Source organism: Babylonia areolata, chromosome 4 (genome assembly GCF_041734735.1).
Source record: "Babylonia areolata isolate BAREFJ2019XMU chromosome 4, ASM4173473v1, whole genome shotgun sequence".
Classification (NCBI taxonomy): Eukaryota; Metazoa; Mollusca; class Gastropoda; order Neogastropoda; family Buccinidae; genus Babylonia; species Babylonia areolata.
The window spans coordinates 43383658-43408165 of record NC_134879.1 but is presented as its reverse complement, the minus strand read 5'-3'; the positions used below and the strand labels follow the sequence as shown (position 1 = coordinate 43408165).

At 45.2% G+C, this 24508-nt stretch overlaps 1 protein-coding gene across 4 annotated transcripts in view; it reads left to right on the top strand.

The window, feature by feature from the left end:
* Positions 1 to 24508, top strand: part of LOC143281201 (uncharacterized) — a 181001-nt gene that overhangs the window by 148505 nt on the left and 7988 nt on the right. For all 4 annotated transcript variants that reach the window (XM_076586264.1, XM_076586263.1, XM_076586266.1 and 1 more), the window contains 5 exons: positions 9776 to 9865; positions 17408 to 17498; positions 19437 to 19529; positions 20056 to 20165; positions 23961 to 24208. In XM_076586264.1, coding sequence (XP_076442379.1) covers positions 9776 to 9865; positions 17408 to 17498; positions 19437 to 19529; positions 20056 to 20165; positions 23961 to 24208 — 632 coding nt within the window. The remainder of the gene's footprint in view (positions 1 to 9775; positions 9866 to 17407; positions 17499 to 19436; positions 19530 to 20055; positions 20166 to 23960; positions 24209 to 24508) is intronic.

Below are 24508 nucleotides of genomic sequence, written 5' to 3'. Positions count from 1 at the left end.
CTCTTTCTTTTTCTGTCTGTCCACATACCTGTCTGTCAGTCGGTTTGTCTGTCTGTCTCTCTCGCTCGCTCTCTTTCACATTGCAATGTTTTTGTTTGTTTATTCATTCTCCTTTGCTGCTTCCTGTCTGTCTGTCTGTGTCTTTCTCCGCATCTCTCTCTCTCTTTCCTTCTGTCGCTCTCTGTCTCTCTTCCCTCTCTCTCCCCCCCCTCTCTCCGCCACTACCCTCCCTCTTCTCTCTCAGTAATGCAGTCAAGTCGAGGAAAAGGCAGACATGTATAAATAAGATCAATGCCTCCTTACGTCATCCTCCTCCTCCCTCTTCTCTCTCCTCCCTCCCCATCCTTCTTCCCACCCCATCTCCCTCTCTCTGAATCTCTCTCTCTCTCTCTGTCTCTCTCTGTGTGTCCCCATCTCTTTCTGTCTGTCCTTATCTCCCCCTCTCTCTTTCTCAGTTCCACCTTGTCTGTCCTCCTTCCCTCTCTCCTAGATCCTCCTTCCTATCTTTCTCACTCTATCGCTGTCTGTCTGTCTGTCTCTGTTTACCACTCTCTCTTTCTTGTCTGTATCTCTGTTCCACCCTCTTTCTCTGATTCTCTGTTTTCTTCTCACCCCCATCTCTCTCCTTGCCCCTCAGTCTCTCCTCCGCCCCCCCCCCTCTCCTTCTGTCTTCCTGTTACCCTTTCCCCCGCCACACTACCCCCTCCCCTCACCCCACTGCACCCAGTTAGTCTGATGAAGGAAGGCCGAAACCTGTAGTTGAACTCAGGGTCGGAGGCAGAAAAGAGACAAGATTGGACCACTTGACACAGCGCGACCCGAACACAGTTGGAGGGGGGATGAGGGAGTGCGTGGAGAGAGAAACGGGGAGAGAGAGAGAGGGGGGGGCAGACAGACAGACATTGAGAAGCTAAGACAGACTGAGATGGAGAGAGACAGAGAGAGAGAGACAGACAGAGACATGGAGAGAAACTAAGACAGCCTGAGAGAGAGAGACAGACAGACAGACAGGCATACAGACAGAGACAGACAGACAGACATAGATAGAAACTAAGACAGTGATGGAAATAGAGTCATAGAGAGAAACTAAGCCTGACATAGAGAGAGACACAGACAGAGACAGACAGACAGACAGACAGACAGACAGACACAAACACACACACACACACACACACACACACACACACACACACACACACAGAGGATGATAGACAGACCGATGCAGACCCTTTAGACAGACAAAAACAGACAGACAGACTGAAGTCCACGTCGGCTAGCTTGGTTTGTGGCTTGCTGGCGAGAGAGGTAGATAGGAGGAGGACAAGGAGGAGGAGGAGGAGGAGGAGGAGGAGGGGACAGCCTTGATGCATTGATATTCAATTTGTTAAATTGAGAGAAACAGTTTTGCCAGCCTCCGTCCCTCGGGAGTCGCACGTGAGTTGCATGCCGCCTCCTCCTCTTCCTCCTCCTCCTTCTCCTTCTTCTCCTCTTCTTCCTCCTCCAGCTTCTCCAGCTCCTTGCGCTGGTTGGCTTTGGAAGAACTCTGTGCGTGTGTGTGTCTGTGTGTGTGTGTGTGTGTGTGTGTGTGTGTGTGTGTGTGTGTGTGTGTGTGTGTGTGTGTCCTGCGTGTGTGTGGGTGTCCGCTCGAGTTCTTCTCTCTTCCTTCCTTCCTTTCTTCTTTCCTTCCTTTCTCGGTTCTTTCCGAATCGCAGAACCCTCTCTTCAGCAGAGTCTCCCCTATTTTGTCTGTGCGTCTGCTTGTGTGTTTATCTGTCTGTCCTTCAGTGTTTGTCTGTCGTTGTCTGTCTCTCTTTTTTTCTGGGTATCTCTGTCTCTCTATGCCTCTCTGTTTCGCTGTCTGTCTGTCTGTCTGCCTGTCTGTATCTCTGTCTCTCTTTCGTTCTTATTCTGCGTGTCTGTGTTCGTCTGTTTTTCGGTCTCTCTCTCTGTTTCTGTCTTCCTCTCCCTCTTAGTCTGTCTCATTTTATCTTACAATGTCCTCCTTCTGTCTGTCTCTCCGGCTCTCTCTGTCTCTCTGTCTGTCTGTTTCCCACTTTCTCCTCTCCCCCACACCCCCTCTCTCTCTTTCTGTCTCTATCTGTCTGTCTCTGTATGTCTCTCTGACTCTGTTTCTCATTTTTTCCTCTTCCCCATCTCTCTCTTTCTGTCTCTGTATGTCTGTCTGTCTCTCTGTTCCACCCGGTCCGTCGCCCCCTCACTCTCTAGATGTCTATCACTCCCCTTTCCTTCCTTCTTCCTCTTCGATCGTTCCTTCCTGCTCCCCCAGACCTCCTCCCCCCCCCCCACTCCCTCCGGCCTCCTCCTCACCCTCCCTCTCCCCCGACTTCCCCTGCAAGCAGTTCTGCTCTCAACACCTCCACCGCTCTTTCTCTTCTCCCCTGTTCTCATACCCTCCTCCTCCTCCTCCTTTCTTAGACCCCCCTACCCCCTCCTCCTACGTAGAGCATTCTCCATCCCTCCTCTCCTTTCTATTCTTCTCCCCCAGAGTTCTTCGATAGTTCCAGCTCTCTAGCCGTGGGAGGTTGTCAGGTTAGGGTGTGGGGGCTGGGGGGGTTGAGGGAGAGGAGTGTAGCGGGGAGAGGGAGAGGGTTCATTTACGTTTTAATCCAGCTGAAGAGAAAGGTTACAGAATGGTTAAGACGCTCATCTGCAAATACAGAGTCCGTGAGGGTCTGGGTTCGAATCCCGCTCTCGCCCTTTCTCTAATGATTGACTGGAAAATCGAACTGAGCGTCAAGTCTTTAGGATGAGACTATGAACCGAGGTCCCGTGTGCAGCAGGCACGTGGCACACTGAAAAGGAACCCATGTCAAAGAGAGCGTCGTCCTCTGGCAAAATTCTGTAATAGATTCTCATAGGTACACAAATATATATATGCACTCAACGCCTGACTTGCTGCTGATCAGATATCTGCCTGACAGATGTGGTGTAGCGTATATAGATTTGTCCGAACGCAGTGACGCCTCCTTGAGTATCTCAGTGAAAGTGAAACTTAGCCAAGCTCTTGCATGGTCCTTTAAGCTCTTGGTACTTGGACATAATTTTTTTTTTTATCTTTGACGTCCACACATCATGAAAGAGTTGTTGCATTGATAGTATCAATCATAACTACTTCGCGGATTTTGTGAACTGTGCTTTTTATGATTTTAATGATTCTGTTTTCGTTTATCTTTTATTAGGCTGCTTTTATGTAGGTTCTGCTTCATCTTATATTCGAATCATATTAAGTATTTGTATTGTATTTGCAAAGTATTTTGAGTTAGTTTCTGCTTGTATTGCAGCGATATATTGAACGGGAGGGGCGGGGGAGGGGGGGGGTGATAATTATTAGTGGTCTTTTCTTTTTCACGTCACATGATGTTCACTGTCATAGGTCAGATGACAAGATGTGTGTTATGTTAGTGCTTCGGGCATCTTTTCATATATTTCGGCGTGTGTGTTTCCTCATCTTTCTTTCTTCGGCTTTGAATCTGAAATAACGGCGGGTTTTTTGTTGTTTTTGGTTGTTGCTGTTGTTGTTGTTGTTTTGAAGACGATGTATCATGAATGAATGTGTTTTTATTGTGCGCATGCACATACAAACTTTATTCACCAAAATGTTGGATATATTCATGGTTCCTTTTTCTTCACTTCTCTTTCTCCCCCTCACCTCTCACAGAAACACACACACACACACACACACACACACACACACACACACACACACACACACACACACACACACACAAAGGAACATGCCCCAGCACTATTATTAGTTAATTTGCCCCTCCCATACCAACCGAATTATGGGATCATTTGCATAATAATTATGGAGAAGGGAAAAAAACACAACAACTGGAACGACAATGAAGCAGAACAAGACCTAAAGTCAATACTCAGAACACAACCAAAAGAGCACATCATCATCATCATGGAACAATACTGGAACCGCCAACAGGCCAACACCCCCACCCCAGCCCCAACCCCTTCCTTCTCCCCCTCCTTGAAGCGGAGGAGGAAGGAGGAGATGGCCAAAGAGCGCAGAGCCATAGCCTCGCCCCTTAATAACCGTGTCGGAGTGCTGTGGATGGCATTTGTATGAGGTCTTTGATTGATTGTCTCGCAGGAGACCTATCCTAATTAGGCCCATAATCAAATTTTACCGCCGCCGTTACTGTCGCCGCCGAGCCCACCGTGAATTAATTTCCCTCCCCGCGCTGCTTGTTCGCCATTCAGGGCGCCCTGTGCCTCGGCCAGACCAGGGGGAGACAACATCCTACACAGTCCTCTTCTCCCCCAGTTCCCTGCCCGCTCCTTTACTTTTACTTCCTTCCCTTGTCGCCAATGAGGCCGTGCCGGACTTCTCTCCACGACTACGACAGGAAACAAGAAGGGCGGATGGGGGAGGGGGAGGGAGGGGGCGGAGAGAAGTGGGTGGGGGTGGGGTGGGTGGGGAGGTGTAGTAGTCCTCCTCCCTATGACTCTCAGGTTCTTCACGAAAAGTGCTGAAAGGCGAAAGTCACTGTCCACCCCCCCCCCCACCCCCACCCCCAGACACCCTCTGCACCCACCTCCTGCATCCACCTCTCCCCCACTTGACCTGTGCACATGTGTACAGAGTTGATGGATCGTAGATTTGTGTTTTAGTGGAGTTTTTTTTCTTCTAAATCTCTCTCTCTCTCTCTCTCTCTCTCTCTCTCTCTCTCTCTCTCATCACTTCATATCCCCGTCCTTCGAAATGATCAGAAAGTTGAAAACGGTACAGAAAATAAAAGATGGAAGTCAGGAATAGGTACACATACCGAAGCCTGACTAAGTCACTTCTTTGCTCTGCATTTTCTCAGGTAAAGTTACAATTTGACTTGCCTTTATCAATTCACTTCATCATCGAATTATTAACTCAAACAACCTGCAGAGAAAAGTGAAACTGGAATCTCTTTCGTAATGGAACCAGCGCTTGACTACACCCCCGAGTTTTCACGACAGAACGCATCCCACATAATCTGTTGGCAGTGACAGTGATTGGTCAACCATCGGTGATTGCCATACATCACTGATCAACATTTTGACAACGTCCACCATATTATTTAGTTCGAACGAAGACAACAAGAGAGAAATGGCTACACGACTTAAGTTCTTCTATATTTCTGCCTTGCTATTATACCGTCTTCTGGGCCCCAGGGAGTAGTCCTGTGTTCTTTGTTATGAAAATAGATCGAGTTTCGATCGGTAGCCGAGCTGCCCAAGACACGATTGAGAGAGTATAGATTTCCCTCCCTGCAGTCGACAAAGCTGTTGTAATGACTTGTAACGATACCGCACATTGGTCGTTTGTCGTGCAGCCAAACACCCTAACGGCGGCAATGTCACGCGGCCTCCACGCTCACCAACAAAAGCCCCCTCTTTCCTCTCCACCCACCCTAGGACGTTAAATCTTCAATAAGCGAACGAATGAATGCCTCCCGCAACACATCGTAAACCCCTTCCAAGGGGCATCAACTCCGCGTGTCAGGAAACCCATTCCCGGTTGTCTTTCCCTTGCACCGGAAAGCCTTTTGCTCCTCCGGTGAAGGAGAGCGGGCCATGATTTGCAGACGACAGGAAGGTCCCCGCTGGAAAGAAAGGGGAGGGTGACATTTCATGACGTATAGGAAAGAGAAGAGAAAGAAAGGTAATGCAAAGAGAAGAAGAAGAAAGAAAGAAAGGTGTGCAGGCCGCTCCACTACGTGGAAATCACAGGGACTCTTCACAGCGCCGATGAGTGATTGAATTGGCTGCGGCCCGCCATCATCTGCATTGCAAAGCGCGGAGCCCGCCGTATTTTTCCTGCCAAAAACGGACGTCTAATGAATTGAAATGCACATAATTAACAGCGGTGAGTAAAGCTTAATGATGGAAACGGTTTTGTTTTTCCCTCCACTTTTCCGCTCAACTCGCTGCCTACGTTCGCACAAAGCGGGGCCGCGCGCTCGGATTTGTGTGTGCGGGCGTGGGTGTGGCGAGCGCGCGCGCATGCATACCTCCCCTCCCCCTTTTCTCTCTTTCACGCGCGCGCTCGCGCTCACACACACACGCATGCACTGACACACATGCATGTTACATGCATGCACGCCGAACACACACACACACACACACACACACACACACACACTACACACACTGATACACGGGCACACACACACACACACGCATGCATATTTACATTCATGCACTCCGCGCACGCACACACACACACACACGCATGCATATCCACATGCATGCACACCGCACACGCATCCACACACACACACACACACACACATGCATATCCATATGCATGCACACCGCACACGCATCCACACACACACACACACACACACACACACACACACACACACACACACATGCGTAAAATAGCTATGCATACTTTTTATCTTTGGTCAGACATCCGCCTTATGTTTTACGGAGTTGTGTATCGCGCAGCCAATGGTTCACGCTCTGACGCCTTGACACCAAAGACCCTACGTGTAAAACTATTTTATCGTTGGCTGAAAGGGGCTGAAGGGACCAAGTCTGATTCAATCGGATTCAGTTCACTTCATTTCCCTCCAGTTCACACGCGAAATCAGTTGAAATCAGGTCAGTTTGTCTGATTTGATTCCAGATCAACTCAGATCGGCCCACTTCATTTTGTTTCATTTGATTTTGAGAATGACTTCATTTCAGTTAATCTCGTTTCAGTTCAGCTCGGTTCACCACAGCTCAGCTGAGCTAATTCCAATCAGAGACCTTTAGTTCCGAGTGAGCCAGTTCTCGTTGCGATCGGTTGGTTTAAACACTTGAGAATGTCACACTATAAATACAATGAAATTTACAGGTTATCAAGAAAGTATTCTGTTAAGTGCTTCTCAAAGCACATCTACACAAACGCTGAATGTGATGGAGGTCTCTGCTTGGTGGAAGTTTAAACGCTGTAGCATGAATCATAAACAAAAGAAAATAAGAACAATACAGCTGAAAAGTAGGAAATGAATTGGAGAAATGTGGAAGAGAAAGGAAAAAAAGAGGATTATCATCGTAAAAAGAAATCAGTCTTTGTGTGCGCAGAGCTAGGTGTTTATACGTTCAATGTTCTGCGTTCGGGATCAGTTCAGCCCTGTTTTGTTCCATTCTCATCTGTTCTTTTAATTCATTAAATAATCATATTTATAATTATAAATAATTACACACACACACACACACACACACACACACACACACATATATATATATATATATATATATACATATTAGCTCAGAATGAACTTATCAAAAAGGAAATTAGCATAAAACACTTTTGAATGATATAAAAGAATACCCTGTCAGGCAACGCCATAATCTTGTTAATTACATCATACAAGGCAATTAAACGTGAATTTACTTTGAAGCTCATCGACATAACCTTATTGAAATGTAAGGCGTTTCACCTTCTTATTTACGAGACAGGCGTAGTGTGAGAGAGTAAGAAAGAATCAGCATAATCTTGGGGGTCAGGATACGATCATGTCAACAAGTTAACTTCCTGAATTGTTGTTTGTTACTGATGTAATTTAAGTTCATTTCAGAACAACGAAAGACAAACTGAGGAGAAAAAGGCTTGTGCTTTTAATGTGTGAAGACATTGAAAAACCCCATCCCACTTGATCCAACTGTCCCTAAAGACGGACGGTTACATTTTATGCTCAAAATCAAATTTTACCAACTTTTTGTCAAAATAATTGCTAGATATGTTCAAAAGACATAAAAACCGATCGTTTCGCACAAATTTTGTGAAAAAAGGGCATAAATGGGATAATCTTGTCTGAAAGACAGGTTCACCATAGCCTTGTTGATAGTACAGGCCGTCCAGTTTGAGACTGCGTGAAGGTTTTTTTTTTTTTAGTCGTCAAACGCAGCTAGCTTTCAATGCAGTTCGGCATAACGTAACAGCATTAAGCAAGAAGTTAGTAGTCTTGTGACAGACTTTGTTAAAAAGAACGGAGGCAGGGTTGCAACACTGAAACAGCAAGTTGTCGTTTTTTCCTGACAACCAGTGAGGACCGTGGAGCACTCTTCATCTGCACTCGGGCGTAGGCTGCAACGTTGTCGATTTGCATAAATTTGCATTTGCATAACTTAGTTGGCGTTTTGCCTGGATGCTGTGCTTTTTTCTGTGGTAGATTGTGGCCCACTTGGCGGCATTGGTCATAAGGAGAAAATGGATAACATGATTTCATAATGAGTGCTGGGGGAACAAAGTGTCTCCTACTCACTGTTGTTCGTGGCCAAGATGGAATGGTGAGATTTCATTGTCAACGCCGCGCGGACACTGAGTTGAAAATGAATTATGTATAGTGTGATGAAGAGGGGCAGGGGTAAGGAACTTGAGGTGCATGAATATAGGCGGAAGGCACACATGCAGTCATATGAGCTCGAGCGTGTGCGTGCGCACCCGCATGTACTTTCACACGCATGGGCACATGCACGTCCACACACACACACACACACACACACACAATCTGTAAGTGTTGTCGACACTCGAATTGCCCATCATGCCGCTTTGTCTGTCTTTCTGTGTGTCTCCGTCAGTCTATTTACGATATCGGTCTTTTTTCAGTCCCTTTCTTTCATTTTTTCTTGCTTTGTTCCTTCCTCTTTTCCTTCCTTCCTTCGCTACTTTCTTTCTTTACGCGTTTCTTTTTTTCCTATTCTTTCTTTCTTGCTTAATATCCTTCTCTCTTTCCCTCTGTCTGTCCTTTTCATTCTTAAATTCTTGTTTCCGTTAGTCCTCGTTTTTGTCTTTTTTCCTTTCTTGACGCACAGTTTACAGTGGCGTGGCTGTTCAGATGGTAATCAGCAATGACAGCGCGCGCGTAACAGCTGACGCACACACGGTTTAATGAAGGGGACAGCCGTCTAAAATTATGTGTCTGTTTCTCTGTCTTTACACCCCCCCAAAAAAGAAGAAAAAGGTAAAAGGTCCCCTGTGTCTGAGGCTTGGCATTGGAATGCGGGACCAAATCCCATCCTTCCGCCGTTTTAACATTCCCCAACCGAAGTCAGGTTTCCTGTTTACACCTGGATGGAGTGAGAAACATCAGAGTAAAGTGCCTTCGGCGAAGGACTCAACACCATGCTGAAACGGAACGTCGAACCCCGATCACCAATGAGCCCTGGATCAGAAGTCCAATGCTTAACCGATTCTGCCACGGGACCCCCAACCTTTCACTAAACACAGTATACTGAGATCATTGATCAGACTTATGTATGCATGTACTGTCCCTTTGCTTTAGTCATTTGCTGCTGCCGTTGTTTAGGAACCTCTCAGAATGGGTAGCGCTTGGTTTTGGCGATCATTACTGTCCCATGTGAGAGAAACCCGAATTTCACACACAGAGAAAAATCTATCGTGACTGAAGAACAATACAATGCAATACAATACAATTCAATACAGATTTAAATTTTTTTTTTATATACTAACATACGTATTATTTTGTGAAACAATTTGCCAAATCACATTGTCAGTGCACGAACACTTAACTGTTAAAAAAAAACCCTCTTTAGATAGACACTGGAAAGTTTATGAATTCCAGATAAATTTTACAATGAGAAGCTATCCATAACCTTGGCAAATGCGTACCAATAAAAGTGAATACAAAAGAATAAAATAACATTTTACATATTCAGGCAAAAGACTGAAGAAGCATACATGCCGACCATTGATATACGGTATGACGCGGTGCACATTAATGATTGATATGTTTTTTGTTTGTTTCAGTCTCTGGACGGGTTTGCCTTCATCCTGGGCAACGATGGACGTTTTTTGTACATATCGGAAACTGTGTCCATCTACCTGGGACTGTCACAGGTCAGTCACACCTTGCTCACCTTTATATATATATATATATATATATATATATATATTTATTAAATTATTATTATTATTAATGCTTTAAAGTATTTTGGGGGCCTTTTTGTTACTTTAAATATATTTTCGGGCTGCTAATGTCTCCGTTTTGTTTTGTTGTTGTTGTTAGTCTCTCTGTAGAGTTAAAATGGAATTTATCGACCTTTTGACAAAATGCCTTTAAAATCAAGTTGTTCAGAGCTTGGGTGTAAGTTCGGCGAAAGTTGAGCTGTTCGAGGGAAGGGGGGGGAACGGGGAAGGGGGGGGGGTCATGGATGTCTCTCCGGGTGGGAGGACCGTTTGGCGTTCCATGGCGAAGCCCTTCAAGTTGTTCAGGACTTGGGTATGGGTTCAGTGAAGGTTGTGTTCATGGGGCTGATTGATACAGCGCCGGGTTTCGCCACCAATAAAGTGGGTGAAAGTCAATCCCGCACTGCGCACAGGTGAAGTCTGACGCTGGTCTCTCTCTCGTTCTGGCTTTGCGCCTTTCTTTCTACTCAGTCTCTTTGCCTGCCAGTTTGAGTATGAAACCGGACTGGTTGACATAGGAATGAGCGCCCATACAGCGGCTGTCAGTTGGCTCTACCCAGACAGCCTGCAAAGGACTCCGTGTTTGTAAAGCGCTTAGAAGCTGGTCACAGACCAAGGATCCATATCATGATCATCATCAGTAGATTATTTCTGTCGCTCTGTCTGAGTCTCTCTTTCCTCTCTTTACCCCATCATCCTCTCTCTCTCTCTCTCTCCCCTCTCTCTCTCTCTCTCTCTCCCCCCCCCTCTCTCTCGTTTCCTCTCGCCTCTCCCTCTCTCTCCTCTTGACTTTCTCACTCTTGATCTCTTGCTTTCTCTCCCTCTTTCTCCATGCGCGTGTGTGTACGGGCGCATGTTGATATTTAGATGTTTCCACAAAATGTGATCTTGTTCCTTACTAACATCATTTGCAAACATTTCATTGGATTTTCCTTCGTTTTTATCAGATACATTTCATTAAATGCTCATATCCATGGAGCCTTTCAAGGTTTTTTTCTGCGGAGAACGCCCTAAACTGATGCACTGAACACAGATAATTCTTCTCTTAAACTTCCAAATTATACTGCATGAGTTTTTTTGTTACAGTTTTCTTCGACACTTCTCTGTCCAAATGAAAAGAAACACACACACACACACACACACACACACACACACACACACACACACACACACACACACACACACACACCATGAATAAAGATCAGGGGGGAGGAAAGACACCACTTGAACCATATTTTCTTTCTTTCTTTCTGACCATGCTGTGGACACAAAATTGCCAGCGCTCCTGTTTGTCCACGGAACCAGAAAAGCAGTTTTCTGCTGCATTTATGATACAATGGACACCATCCTCCGTCATAAAGGAACAGTAAACGAGCAAATGTTATGAGAGGGGGAGGGGGTCGGGGGTTTAAATACTGACCCCAATTCACACCCACCCACACTATAGCGGGTGAAATGGATCCCGAAAGACCCGGTGAAATAAGACATCCACGACACAGCACGGTGTTTTTTACCCCCTGCCTTCCCGGTTCGCTGACTGTTGTGTCCCCCTGTCCTCCTCCCCCCTCCTCTTCATTAGCTTGTCTTCTAGTCAATAAGGCAGCGGCAATATTGAATAAAGTTCCATTTGCGCGAAATTCGGGGGGGTTCCAGAAACTGGGAGAAGAAAGGAGGAGGGTGTTTTTGCCCCGCGTGCCGGGCATCCCAATGACCAGGTGATGGGCGTTAGGGCCAATGGAGAGGCTTAGGTAATCACTTCCAAATTTACGGTGACGGATGCGAACAATTTCATATGTTTCCAGCCACCAAATGGAAGGCCCGCTGCCCGTCCGCCGCCGCTACAGAGCGCCAATCAATCTTGGGGTTAAATGGGATTAGCCCAGCTCCGGTCATTTGAATACAAGTTAATCAAATTCCACCAGCCAACATCTCAGAGGCAACTGGGCGGGGTGGGGGCAGGAGGGAGGGGAAGAAGAGGGCAGGGGGGTTATTCTTTCTCGGGGGTTCCCAAGAGTCCACCCGCAAATTGTCCACTTTTTTTTTTTTTCCTTTTCGGGAGGGGTGGGGAGAGAAGTGGGGACTTCCCTGACGTTTCTGTTCTGTACCCCGTTCTGCCCGCTCCTTCTCTGCACCCTCTCTTCTTGTCTGCTCTCCAGAGTTGATTGATTGAGAGACTGACTGATTGACTGACTGACTGAGTGGTCCAATGGGTGCTTGATGGCGACTTTAGAGCCATACGTCACTTGGTGCCAGGCTACGGATGGTGACCATTTGGCCAACCGGAAGCAGTAAGTGACAGCGTATTAATTCCGACCATAACAGGTTTGAACGAGAAACGTTTTGCGTACCAGCATTTATGTTGGTTGGTAATGTTGGTCTCTGTATGCAGCCGTCCCAGGCACTAGTCTTTTTTCTGCAATCAGTCAAGGAATATTTCATGGCGTGACCAAGAAAGATGCGGGCTTCGTCGTCGTTGCAGCGAACTGTTGCTGATGCTGTTTGTGGATCTGTTGACTAGCGGCATGGTTCTATAATAGAATGGGCTTGAACACGTCTTTATAGGAGACTTGCAATGAAAACGACAGTATGTTCGATTCCATGTTATGCACTGTGTTTGTTTGTTGTTTGTTGTGGGGTTTTTTCTTGTTTGTTTTCGGTTTCCCTCCCCTGGAAACTAGACCTAAAGACAAATCGTAGGAAAGTGTCAAACCCCAGCCCACGCCAAACACACTTCAGGCTTCGTCGAACGCGCAAGATTTCACAGTGATTGGAAGTAAAACCTTTTCGGTTTGCTTGATAACGTGCAGGATACCCAGGCTTAAAGCATATGGTTGTCATTTTAACAAGACACTATCAAAATATTGTGAATAACAGCCATACTGTCAACTCCCCATATTTGTTTCAATGCATAGAGAGATAGAAACGGGAGGGGTAAATAAAAGAGGTTGTAGTGAAGACACACTTCAGCGACGTCTCTTATTTTTCTCACTATTCTTTTTATTACTGTGGGTTAGAACAACAGCTTCCGATGAGGCATACATGAAGCGCATATGGACAGACCGAGCGGAGACAAACATCAACTCCGACATGTGAGATCCATTGACAGTGTCGGGGCAAATTGATCTATGAAAATAATTTCGATGCTCACAAACACCCTGTGTTGTATCTGGGAATGGATCAGTTACTTAGTATGTTAGTTGGTTAGTTTAACGTCGATACATACATCAGGTAATAATTTTTGGCCAACGGGGATGGTTCCATCAGGGTATCAGGGGGAAGTGGTACCTATCAAACACTGTTCACCGACTCCACCAGAGTGACAGCATGTTTAGATGGGCAGCATGCAGGGCAGTGTCAGTTCTTTTGGTTTGTGTGAATGTGTGTGTGTGTGTGTGTGTGTGTGTGTGTGATCTTAGCTCTCAGACACAGGCCCTGGCTTATATTTGTACAGAATATTGGTTCGCCAGTGCAAGCCTTTGCATCGATCACAAACACTCGGGAGGTGTTGGCCTCCCCTGAAAAGCAAGGTGCATGACCTTTCCTTACCTTCGCAACCCCTGGCCTCACCCCTCCCACCACCACCCCATTCCATTCCCACTCTCCTACATGTCCCGCACATACCCCTCCCCCACCCCTTCTTTCACCTCCACCCTGATGGCTTCTATACACATTCAGCAACAACATCACGCCCACATCCACCCCCCAATCCCTCAGCACCATCACCCGAATCATCACCACCACAGCCACTACCACCACCTTCTCATTGCCTGGCCTGGGTCTTCCGGCCACAAGAGGTGATGAAGACGAAGAGCGGGCAATGAGCAGCCCTGAGAATCTGGGAAGAGGAAGTTCAGTGTGTGGGTGGGCGTGAATGTGTGTGTGTGTGCGTGTGCGTGCGCGTGTGTGTATGTGTGACTGTTTACGTATGAGAGAGAGAGTGTGTGTGTGAAACCGGGACGGAGTGATGAGAGAGAGTTAAGATTCAAACCCAAAGCACAGGCACAAGCCAGAGGGGGAGTTGGGCGGAGGTGGGTGTTGGAGGAGGGTGGCCGGGGGATTTGGAAGGAAGGTGTTCACAAGGGAAAAAAAAGATGAGGCCAAATTGACAGTTCCCAGTTTACGGCCCCGCAGGGAGAGAGGACCACCCCCTGATGAACGAAGCCAAGGAGCGATGAAAAGGGACTGGGGGGAGTCCAGCTCGGTCGGAGGAGGGGAGGAGAGGGGGGGGGAGGTACGGAAGGAAACCCCACATCCCACCCCCCACACCCCAAGCCAGCCGTTCGCCTCGAGAGCCGTTCATCGCCGGGCCGTGCTGACAAGCCAGGATTAATTGACCACGGGGACCCCGGGCCGCCTCTGCCCCCCCACCCCCACCCCCCACCCCCTGACCTCCCCTTTGCTCACCCCCCCTCCCCCTCTCCCTCCCTTTCTCCGCGTGGCCCCCGCTGCCCGATGCCCGGCGCGCGCGTCGGAGCCTGCCCTTGACAGAACCCTAATTGTCGGCGGGGACCCGCGGGGCGAGGGGCGATTGGCGTGTCACTCACCGCCCGGCTGGAGGTACCGGCCCCAACTCGGCCCTCGCCTGGCCTGGCTGGGAGCGAGAGGTTGGGGTTGGGGTTGGGGGTGGTGTAGGGCGGAGGGTGGGGTTACCGGCCCCAACTCAGTCCTCCATGGCCTGGCTGGGAGCGAGAGGTTGGGGTGGGGTGTTGGAGGGCGGGGGTAGGGGTACGTGTGGAACTGTTGTGTTTGGGGTGAGACGGATGGGTTTAAGCGTGGAACTGTTGTTGTTGTTGTTGTTTTTGTTGTTGTTGTTGTTGTTGTGTGTGTGTGTGTGTAAGTTAGTGTTTTCTTTTTCTTGTGGTTGGAACCTGAACTTTACCCCATGGGGAGTTTTGTTTTGTTACAGGGGAGAGATGGGGGCAAATTTACTAGAAAATTAATAATTTGAGAGTTGTGTGTGTTTAAAAACAAAAACAAAAAAACAAAACAAAACAAAACAAAACAAAACAAAACAAAAAAAAAAAAAAAAAACAGAAGAGAAAAATGTTGTGCTAGCTGCTGGTGAGGCACAGGCGGAACTGTGATGTGTGCTAGATGGATATAAAGCTGGCTTTCTCTCACCCCTGCTTGAGATGGTGTTGGGGTGGTGGCCGCGGCTTTCAAAGAGAATTTGAGTGCTGAAGGAGGTTGAAGCAACAGAAGGAAAATGATGGGGATGGTGAGGAGAGAGGAAGGTATAGAAAGTGAGAGAGAGAGAGAGAGAGAGAGAGAGAGAAGGTTTTAGGCATGGCCTACTCCTCCAATCTTTTTCTTTAGAGAGAGAGAGAGAATGAGAGATACAGAAAGAGAGGAGGGAGGGAGGAATGAGAGAGAGAGAGAGATGAAGAGAGAAAATTCAGAACAAGAAGGTTTTAGACATGGCCTACTCCTCCAATCTTTTTCTTGAGTGAGAGAGAGAATGAGAGATACAGAAAGAGAGGAGGGAGGGAGGAATGACAGAGAGAGATGAAGAAAGAAAATTCAGAACAAGGTTTTAGGCAGGGCCTATTCCTCCAATCTGTTTTTTCAGAGAGAGAGAGAGAGAGAAGGAAAGAGAGGAGGGAGGGAGGAATGAGAGAGAGAGAGTTGTATTAAATAAAATGAAAAAGACGCTTGGGGAAATAAACAATGAGCAACAAGGGAACATCCCGTGAGGGGGTGGAAAAGAACAGCCCGAAGACTAATGGAGTGGATTTGAGCCATATTTCAATTTCAACAGGAGAAAGAGGGAGAGAGAGATGTCGTGAAAAGAATGAAAGAGAGAGAAAAGAGAGTGAGAGAGGAAGAGTGGAAATAAGAGACAGATGGGGGGGTACTGGAAATAGAGAGGAAGCAGATAGAGAGGGGGGGAGAAAGACAGAGGGAAAGAGAGAGAGGTACTGGAAATAGAGGGGGCAAATAGAGAGAGAGAGAGAGAGGGAGATGGGTGGGGCGGGGGGGGGGGGGGGGGGGGGGGGGGGGTAGAATAAAGCTTTGATCTACTCAAGTGCATATTGGAACGTGTTGAGTGCAACCATAGCAAGGATGGCGAGAAAGAAGGCTTTTAGAAAGTGTTTTGTATTGACAATAGACCTGCAAGACCCGTTGTTTCACTGGCAACGTTGATTTTTTTTAAATTATTTTTTATCATTTGACATTTTACATTCACTGTGAGTTGTTTCTCTCGTTAAATAAGCGACCTCCATCTTTTAAAAATCCATAATAATTTTCTTTTAAGTGTATTTCCATTTATTTAAAAAAAAACAACTATCTTTGATTCCATCATCCATATATCCTGTTTTCATCAGCCCTGCATACAACTCTGCCCCCACCCCCACCCCCCGCCCCCCACACGCGTGGAAACATACAGAGAGAGAGAGAGAGAGAGAGAGAGAGAAACTTGAAAGCAACGTTTTCACTGTGTATGCCAACATCAGTATTGGTAGTCTTTTGGTTTTAACTGTGAGAGTGTGTGTGTATCACTGTGACCACAAGGGATTCCTAATTCTGTATTATACACCCCGAAGAAAAAAAATGATAATAAACAAGAGGCAAAGTCTTCAAGACTCACTTGTGTTTCGCGCTTTATCCAGTAAAGGAATCATGAGGCGAAAAAAATAAAAAAAGAGATTAAGAAAATTGTTGAAAAGTGCTCTGTATTAAATATCATATATAAAATAAGCTTGGGAGAAAACAAATAACACACACACACACACACACACCGCATGCGAGCGGGATCGAACCATGCATGTTCAGTTCCGAAGCAAGCAGACTGATCCCCACTGCTGCGGCGCATCTGACGTCATTTGACTGAATTTAACAGTTAAAGCAAAATTGACGTTTTCTTCTTCGTGCGACAAATAGATGTGATCGTAGTGGACGACATAACACCGTTTAAATCGTGTATTTTGTGTGTTTTATAAAATCTCGATTATTCTTTTATTTCGGCGGTAAATGAGACGTTGCCATCGCATCGAGCCCACCGCAACACATGGTAGATCTCTAGATTTGCACTGACGAACCTGTCTACAATGGGCTGAAAGAAACGATCAATTCAATTTTTCTTTTATGTTCATTCCAGTTAATTCAGTCTCCATTTTAGAATATTCATATGTAGTAAACACGTCGATGGTGACATCAAAATCATACAAACTTATCACAATCTGATTGCAAATAAACTTTTAAACAAACAAATCAAAACATCTACTAAATAAAAGAACAATGAAAAATGAACTTAAGAAACGTGATGCCTTTTTTTTCTTTGCCCATTATCGAAATTTATATCTGATATGCCCTAACAGGGGCCAGGGATTAAATATTCTTGATTCATATCTTGTGTGTGTGTGTGTGTGTGTGTGTGTGTGTGTGTGTGTGTGTGTGTGTATGTGGTGTGTGTGTGTGTGTATGTGGTGTGTGTGTGTGTGTGTGTGTGTGTGTGTGTGTGTGTGTACACAGGTGGAGATGGCAGGCAGCAGCATCTTTGACTACGTGCACCACCATGACCACTCCGAACTGGCACAGCATCTGGGCCTGGCTGCTCCACAAGGTCTGCTTGCCCGTCTGTCTGTCTGCCTGTCTGTCTGTCTGTCTGTCTGCCTGTCTGTCTGTCTGCCTGTCTGTCTGCCTACACACCCGCGATTAACGAGATTTCAATAACGATTTGAAAATCTCAGTCCCGCCCCTCTCTCTCTCTCTCTCTCTTGTTTCAGTTCACTTTTCATGCATTTATTTATTTGATTCTGTGTCGTTATATCTTTGGTTTGATATTTTCAACTGAAAAAAATGTACACCCCGTTGACATGAGAACTGTGCAGTTTATGTCAATGAAATGTCGAAGTGTCAACCTCTCTCTCTCTCTCTATATATATATAATGTATATATATTCTCTCTCTCTCTCTCTCTCTCTCTCTGTGTGTGTGTGTGTGTGTGTGTGTAAAACTATCTTAATCCTGGCAATAATAGCACTCTTTCAGTATAATTCATCTATTTTAATGAAGTAACCAATCCCCAACGACACCTTCTTAATCAGTGTGTAAAACAAACATGTTTTCGATATGCGGAAAGGATATCGTGTAGTTGTGTGTGACTGAGTTAGTTTGACTGTGATTGTGGGTGCGTGCGTGCATTCGCGTGTGTGCATGTATGTGTGTGCTCGCACGCGCGTGCGCGCCTGCCAAGCTGCCTAACCTGACTCCTCGTGTATGTCGGTTAGTGCCTGTGGAAAGAAACGAGAGCTACATAAATTTAGATTTTCAGATTATTTAAATATGGTTAATTACGTGTGTGTACGTGAAGAGAATGAACGAGAACGCACTCCGTAAATCTTGGCAGCTGCAATGTGTTTGCATCTGAAATAAGTTGGGGTCACTGAATTGTATTAAAACTGAGAGAAACAGAGAGAGAGAGAGAGAGAGGTAGGAAGGGTTGTGAGCGCGGTTTAGTAAACCACAAAGATTTGGGAGCGGAGGGGAAGGGGGGAGGGTTGGTGGTGGTGGTGGGGGGGGGGAGTGAAGGAGGGGGCCGGCAGAGTGCATTCACCCGCGTTCATGTAAAATATCAAGAGGGTGACATCTGTCATTTTCTTCTGCTGAAGAAATGTATGATTATTGTTGGAGAACAGCTCTTCGTCTTGATGAATTGTGCACACTTCGCGTCGCTACGCCACACGCATAAAAACACGCACGCGGGTGCGTGCGCGCGCGCGCACACACACACACACATACACACACAACATATACACGCACAGAGCAATGACAACAAGAAGAGAGAGAGAGACAGAAAGAAAGAGACAGACAGACAGAGAGAGAGTACATCCCACTCGGTTAACTTTCTGATGATCTGTCCACCTAATTAAAAGCAGCTACTTTATCCTTGTCCAACCCATTTTATGTTTTCGTGAAACATGTTTCATGTTTTGTCATGGAAAATGATTATGACGATGATGATGATGTAATGCCTTCCGTCAAGTGACGAAGAAGAAAATGTGAAGAGAGATTAAACAAACAACAAGAAAGAAAAAAATATTCACACACACACACACACACACACACACACACACACACACACACACACCAATCCCCCGAACCCCTTCGCCAGTTCCCGTTTCAGTTCAGTTCAAGTTCTCCAGGAGGTCGGACAAATCCATATACGCTACACGACACTTGCTTAGCAGATGCCCAGCTGACCTGCAGCGTAACCCAACGGGCTTAGTCAGTCTTTATCAAACAAGCATGTGCAATCATCTCTCTTATCTTTATCAAACAAGCATGTACAATCATCTCTCTTATCTTTATCAAACAAGCATGTGCAATCATCTCTCTTATCTTTATCAAACAAGCATGTACAATCATCTCTCTTCATCTTTATCAGACAAGCATGTACAATCATCTCTCTTCATCTTTATCAGACAAGCATGTACAATCATCTCTCTTCATCTTTATCAGACAAGCATGTACAATCGCGTGACGATCTGCTGTGTGTGCAGCCACATCCAGCGGAGTTCCGTCCCCTGGATCATGTGACGAGGACTCTCAGGCCAGTCAGCACTGTTCCTCTCCCACTTCGGGGGACAGCAGAGGTCAGCACACACACACACACACACACACACACACACACACACACACACACACACACACAGAGTATCTTTACAAATTTACAACAACGGTAGAAGAAACAATGAAAACAAGTATTATGAAACAAACAAGCAAAACATTGTCGCCTCTATCATGATCATGCCTGGAAGAAGTTACATGATTTCAAATATGTGCATATAAGTTTGGGGAGGGCATGTGTGTGTGTGCGGACGTGTTTGTTATGATGTGTGTGCGCGTGCATGCATGTATGTGCGCACGTGTATCTATGGCTGTGTGAGTGTGCGTGCATGTCTATGTACGTGCAATTGTACGTGTGTGTGTGTGTGTGTGTGTGCAAGTCTGTGTGTGTGCATTTGTACGCTTGTATGGGTGCGCGCGCTTACAATTGGGGGCGGATTTGCTGAGCGTGGTCCATTTTTGTTCTTGTTTTATTTCATACATTCCCCTTCCTTCCCACGGATCGCTCATGTTTTGTTAATATACTGATGCATTGAGTTATTTGTGGTGCAGGGTACCTGATGAAGAACGACCCCAAGCAGGGCAGTCACCGGTCGTTCTGCCTGAGGATGAAATCCACACTGACCAAGAGAGGGGTTCACGTTAAGAGCTCCGGATACAGGGTTCGTGCTTTCGTTGGTCTGGGGTATTTGTATTTGTATTTCTCTTTTTATCACAACAGATTTCTCTGTGTGAAATTCGGACTGCTCTCCCCAGGGAGAGTGCGTCGCTACACTACAGCGCCACCCATTTCTTTGTATATTTTCCTGCGTGCATTTTTTTTTGTTTGTTTTGTTTTTCCTAGCGAAGTGGATTTTTCTCCAGAATTTTGCCAGGAACAACTCTTTTGTTGCCGTGGGTTCTTTTACGTGCGCTGAGTGCATACTGCACATGGGACCTCGGTTTATCGTCTCATCCGAATGACTAGCGTCCAGACCACCACTCAATGTCTAGTGGAGGGGGAGAAAATGTCGGCGGCTGAGCCGTGATTCGAACCAGCACGCTCAGATTCTCTCGCTTTCTAGGCGGACGCGTTACCTCTAGGCCATCACTCCACATGGGGTGGAGTGGACTGGAAGTTTGTTTTATGTCAGTGAGAGGTAGACTAATAGAATCTTGGTAAGAAGTCGACCAACATGTGATAAAAGAGGCGCAACGTGTAGAGTCGCAGGCTCTTCTTCAGACCACTGTCCCTTTACATATACCGATGATTATAAGCATTTTGTTGAAGTATCTATTTTCATGTTTGAGTGCTATCGTTCAGAAAAGGTAGGTGAGGAAGGGGGACGGGGGCGGGGTGTGTGTGAACGGTGAGTTTAGGGGAGGAATTTTGGTTTAATGTCCCGTCACACATATCGGTGATTGAAGACATTTTGTTAAAGTATTTATGAATACATTTGAGTATTATCGGTTAGAAGGGGTGGGAGATGTGAATGAATGGAGGGTTGGGGGAAACGGGGCAAATGAGGGTGAAATGAGGGTGAAATTTGAAAAAAAAAATTCTGAATACAATTACAGGAAATTACTTAAAGGACTTCGTAAAAGAGAAGTCGTTAAACTGACAAGCGAAACACCTGATGATGAATGAGTTCAGGGGAAACCGGGTAGAAGTATGCTGGAATCCCAGATGAATAACTGAAATAGATACTTACAATTAAAGAAATTGCTTAAAGGACGTCGTAAAAGAGAAGTTGATCTGACAAGAGAAGCAACTGATAATGAATGTAAAAAGGTAAAAAAGCATCAGTGTTCTCAGTGACTTGTGATGATTCACTTTCGTGCAGGTAAAGCTTCATCAAATCACAAGAAAAAAAAATATGCTCAACTGTCATATATCACTGAAACAAATGCACTTGATATTAAGACAATATTTAGTCCGTAATGAATCGTTTGTTAGCTGTTGTTAATGTTTAATGTGGGCTTTTTTGTTTGCATAGTTTTTGGACATCACTCGTATTGTTTGTTTGTATGATGTGTAAGAAATGTATATATGAAATGTTTCAATACCCCTCATTGGGGCTTATGAGATAAGCGTCTTGTCTTGCCTTACTTTGGATGCATAGAATGTACCGTGGAAGCTTGTGCCATGTTGTTAAATATTTATGAACCTATAGACAGAATGATCCAACTTTCTGTAGCACTGTGGATGAAATGCCCTTTTGAGGAAAACATTTCTATTGTCTCCTTTTCTATCTTCTATCATGTCAACATTTTTTTTCTTTTTGAGGAAACAGATTAATCATGTATCTTGCCTTGTCCAACCTCCTATTATTCCTCATTTTTTTTCTTAGCTTTTCGATTTTTTAATGAGTGGTCCCCCATCTTCCTATATTTTTCACTCCATTAAAAAAAATCTTTCGTTGAATGCAAAACAAGTAATGTTTTGTTGGAACACTTTGTGTGTACTTTGTCTTTTACATATATATATATATATATTTTTTTCTTTTCTTTTATTGTACTTTAACAGAAAAAAACATACTGTATTATATCGCCATTTTGATACACCTTTGAAAGAAAAAACAACAACATAGTGGATCATATCGTATATGTTGATTTGATGCAGCATTAAACAAATCATAGTGTATTATATCGTTACTTTGATATTGCATCGAAAGAAAAATCATAGTGTATTATACTCAAATTGTTTTTCTGATTCGTTCAGCAATTACACGCGCTGCACACATACGCTTTCGCATGTGATATGTTAAAAGACATTTGTCTTTTATATATATATATATATATATGTATATATATATATATATATATATATATATTATTAACTTCAAGCCAGTAAAGCAAAGTTATTTTACGAAATAATCAACTGAACACTTTCCGAAACACATAAAAGGGAGCTAACTAGCTTACTCGCACGTGCTCTGCTTCTGATCCGAGTTGTCTTGCTGGCCAGTTTGTGTAGTATTCGCTTGTCTCTCTCTCTCTCTCCCACCCTCCCCCCTCTGTCTCTGCCTCTGCCCCTGTCTTTGTATCTCTCTCGCTGTCTCTCTGTGTCGCTGTGTCTGTGTCTCTCTATTCCCCTCTAAAGGATTTTTAATTTTTGAAATCTCGTTTTGGATAGATTATAAGTAGAAGCGCCGAAGCTCTGTTAGTCGATTTGCTTCCGAACTTAACATTCATGGTTCAATCCCGCTAGCATGCTTTTTTTTAAGGAGGAAGGTGGCAGAATGGTCAAGACGCTCATTTGCCAATACAGAGTGTCCGTTAGGGTCAGGGTTCGAATCCCGTTCTCGCCCTTTCTCCCAAGCTTGACTGGAAAATCAAACTGAGCGTCTAGTCATTTGGATGAGATGATAAACCGAGGTCCCGTGTGCAGCACGCACTTGGCGCACTGAAAAAGAACCCATGGCAACGAGAGTATTGTCCTCTTGCAAAATTCGGTAAAAGAAATTCACTCTGATAGGTAAACAAATACACACACACACACACACACGCACACACACACACACACACACACACACACACATATATATATATATATATGCATGCACTTAGGGCCTGACAAAGCGCGCTGAGTTATGCTGCTGGTCAGGAATCTGCCTTGCAGATGTGAAGCGCATATGAATTTGTCCGAACGCAGTGACGCCTCCTTGAGAAAATGAAACAAAGAAAAAAATATCTAGGGCTCATGTTTGTGTACTTTCCTCAGGCTTTTTGAAGTTCGGATTGATTTATCCATGATTATGACTGGTTGTTGTCTCCCTTGGAGCGTTTATTGCATGTTACACACGGGACCTCGGTTTACATCGTCTCACCCAAATGTCTATCGTCCATCTATCACTCAAGGTCTAGTGGAATGGGTAGGTGGGGGAAATAGAATAGAATAGAATGGAATGTCTTTATTACCAAGTGTACAGGGGTCACAAGGAATATTGGGGGGTGGGGGGGGGGGGATAGTACAAGATACGAATATAAATCGAAAATCATACACAAACACAGATACAGTAGAAATTAGGATATATACAAGTCCATATCAATATAAAAACTTGTGCATACTCACACATGCACGCACTGCACACACACACATGCAAGCACACGCACACACACACACACACGTTTGAACAAAAGCTGCATATTATTAGTCTTTACCAAATACTGGCAATTGTGGTATTTGTTCCATAGCGCTCAGATTTTCTCGCTTCTTAGGCAGACGCCGTATAACCAGAAGGCCATCACTCCACTATAGTGGACTACACAGAAAACTTTTAATGATTTTTTATGTCCTCAGTTGCATGCAGGTCATGGAGCACCAGGACTTTTCCTTTTTATATATATTTTTTTACATCAATTTTGCAATAAATGCACAGTTTCCATTTCGTATATTACAAAGAAAACTTGAAACGATTACATTTCTTTAAAATTGATGATTTAGAAAAAAAAATCTTTTATTTACCTGTGTGCAGGTGGTACAGGTGGTGGGACAAATCAGACCCCAGCTGTCCCTGGGAGGCATGAGCGGGGCCGGGGGAAAGGGTGGTGGTGGTGGTGGTGGTGGTGGAGGAGGGGGAGGAGGGGCGGGTCCCCCGTTGATGGGGATGGTGGGGGTGGCCATCGCCCTGCCCCCTCCCACCATCACGGAGCTGAGGCTGGAGCATGACGTGTTCATCAGCAGGATGTCTCCCGACTTCACCCTGTCCTACTGCGAACCTCTGTGAGTGTCTGTAGTGTGGTGTGTGGGGTTGTATAATTTCATTATTCGAAATTGAACATGTTGAACACTGTTTACCAGTTGATACGGGGCGAGAATTTGGAATTCCAATTTAATTTTACCACGCAGTGCCCAAATTTTCCTGATGTTAGGAAAAAAAAACAAAAAAACGAAGATTGTTAACAGATAAGTATTCATGTCCGAAGTCTGTATTCTCGGTTGTTGTTGATGGTTTTTCTTTTTTCGTTTTTGTTTTTAAAGTTGTTGTAAGGCAAACCTGCACTATTTAGACTAAACAAGTTC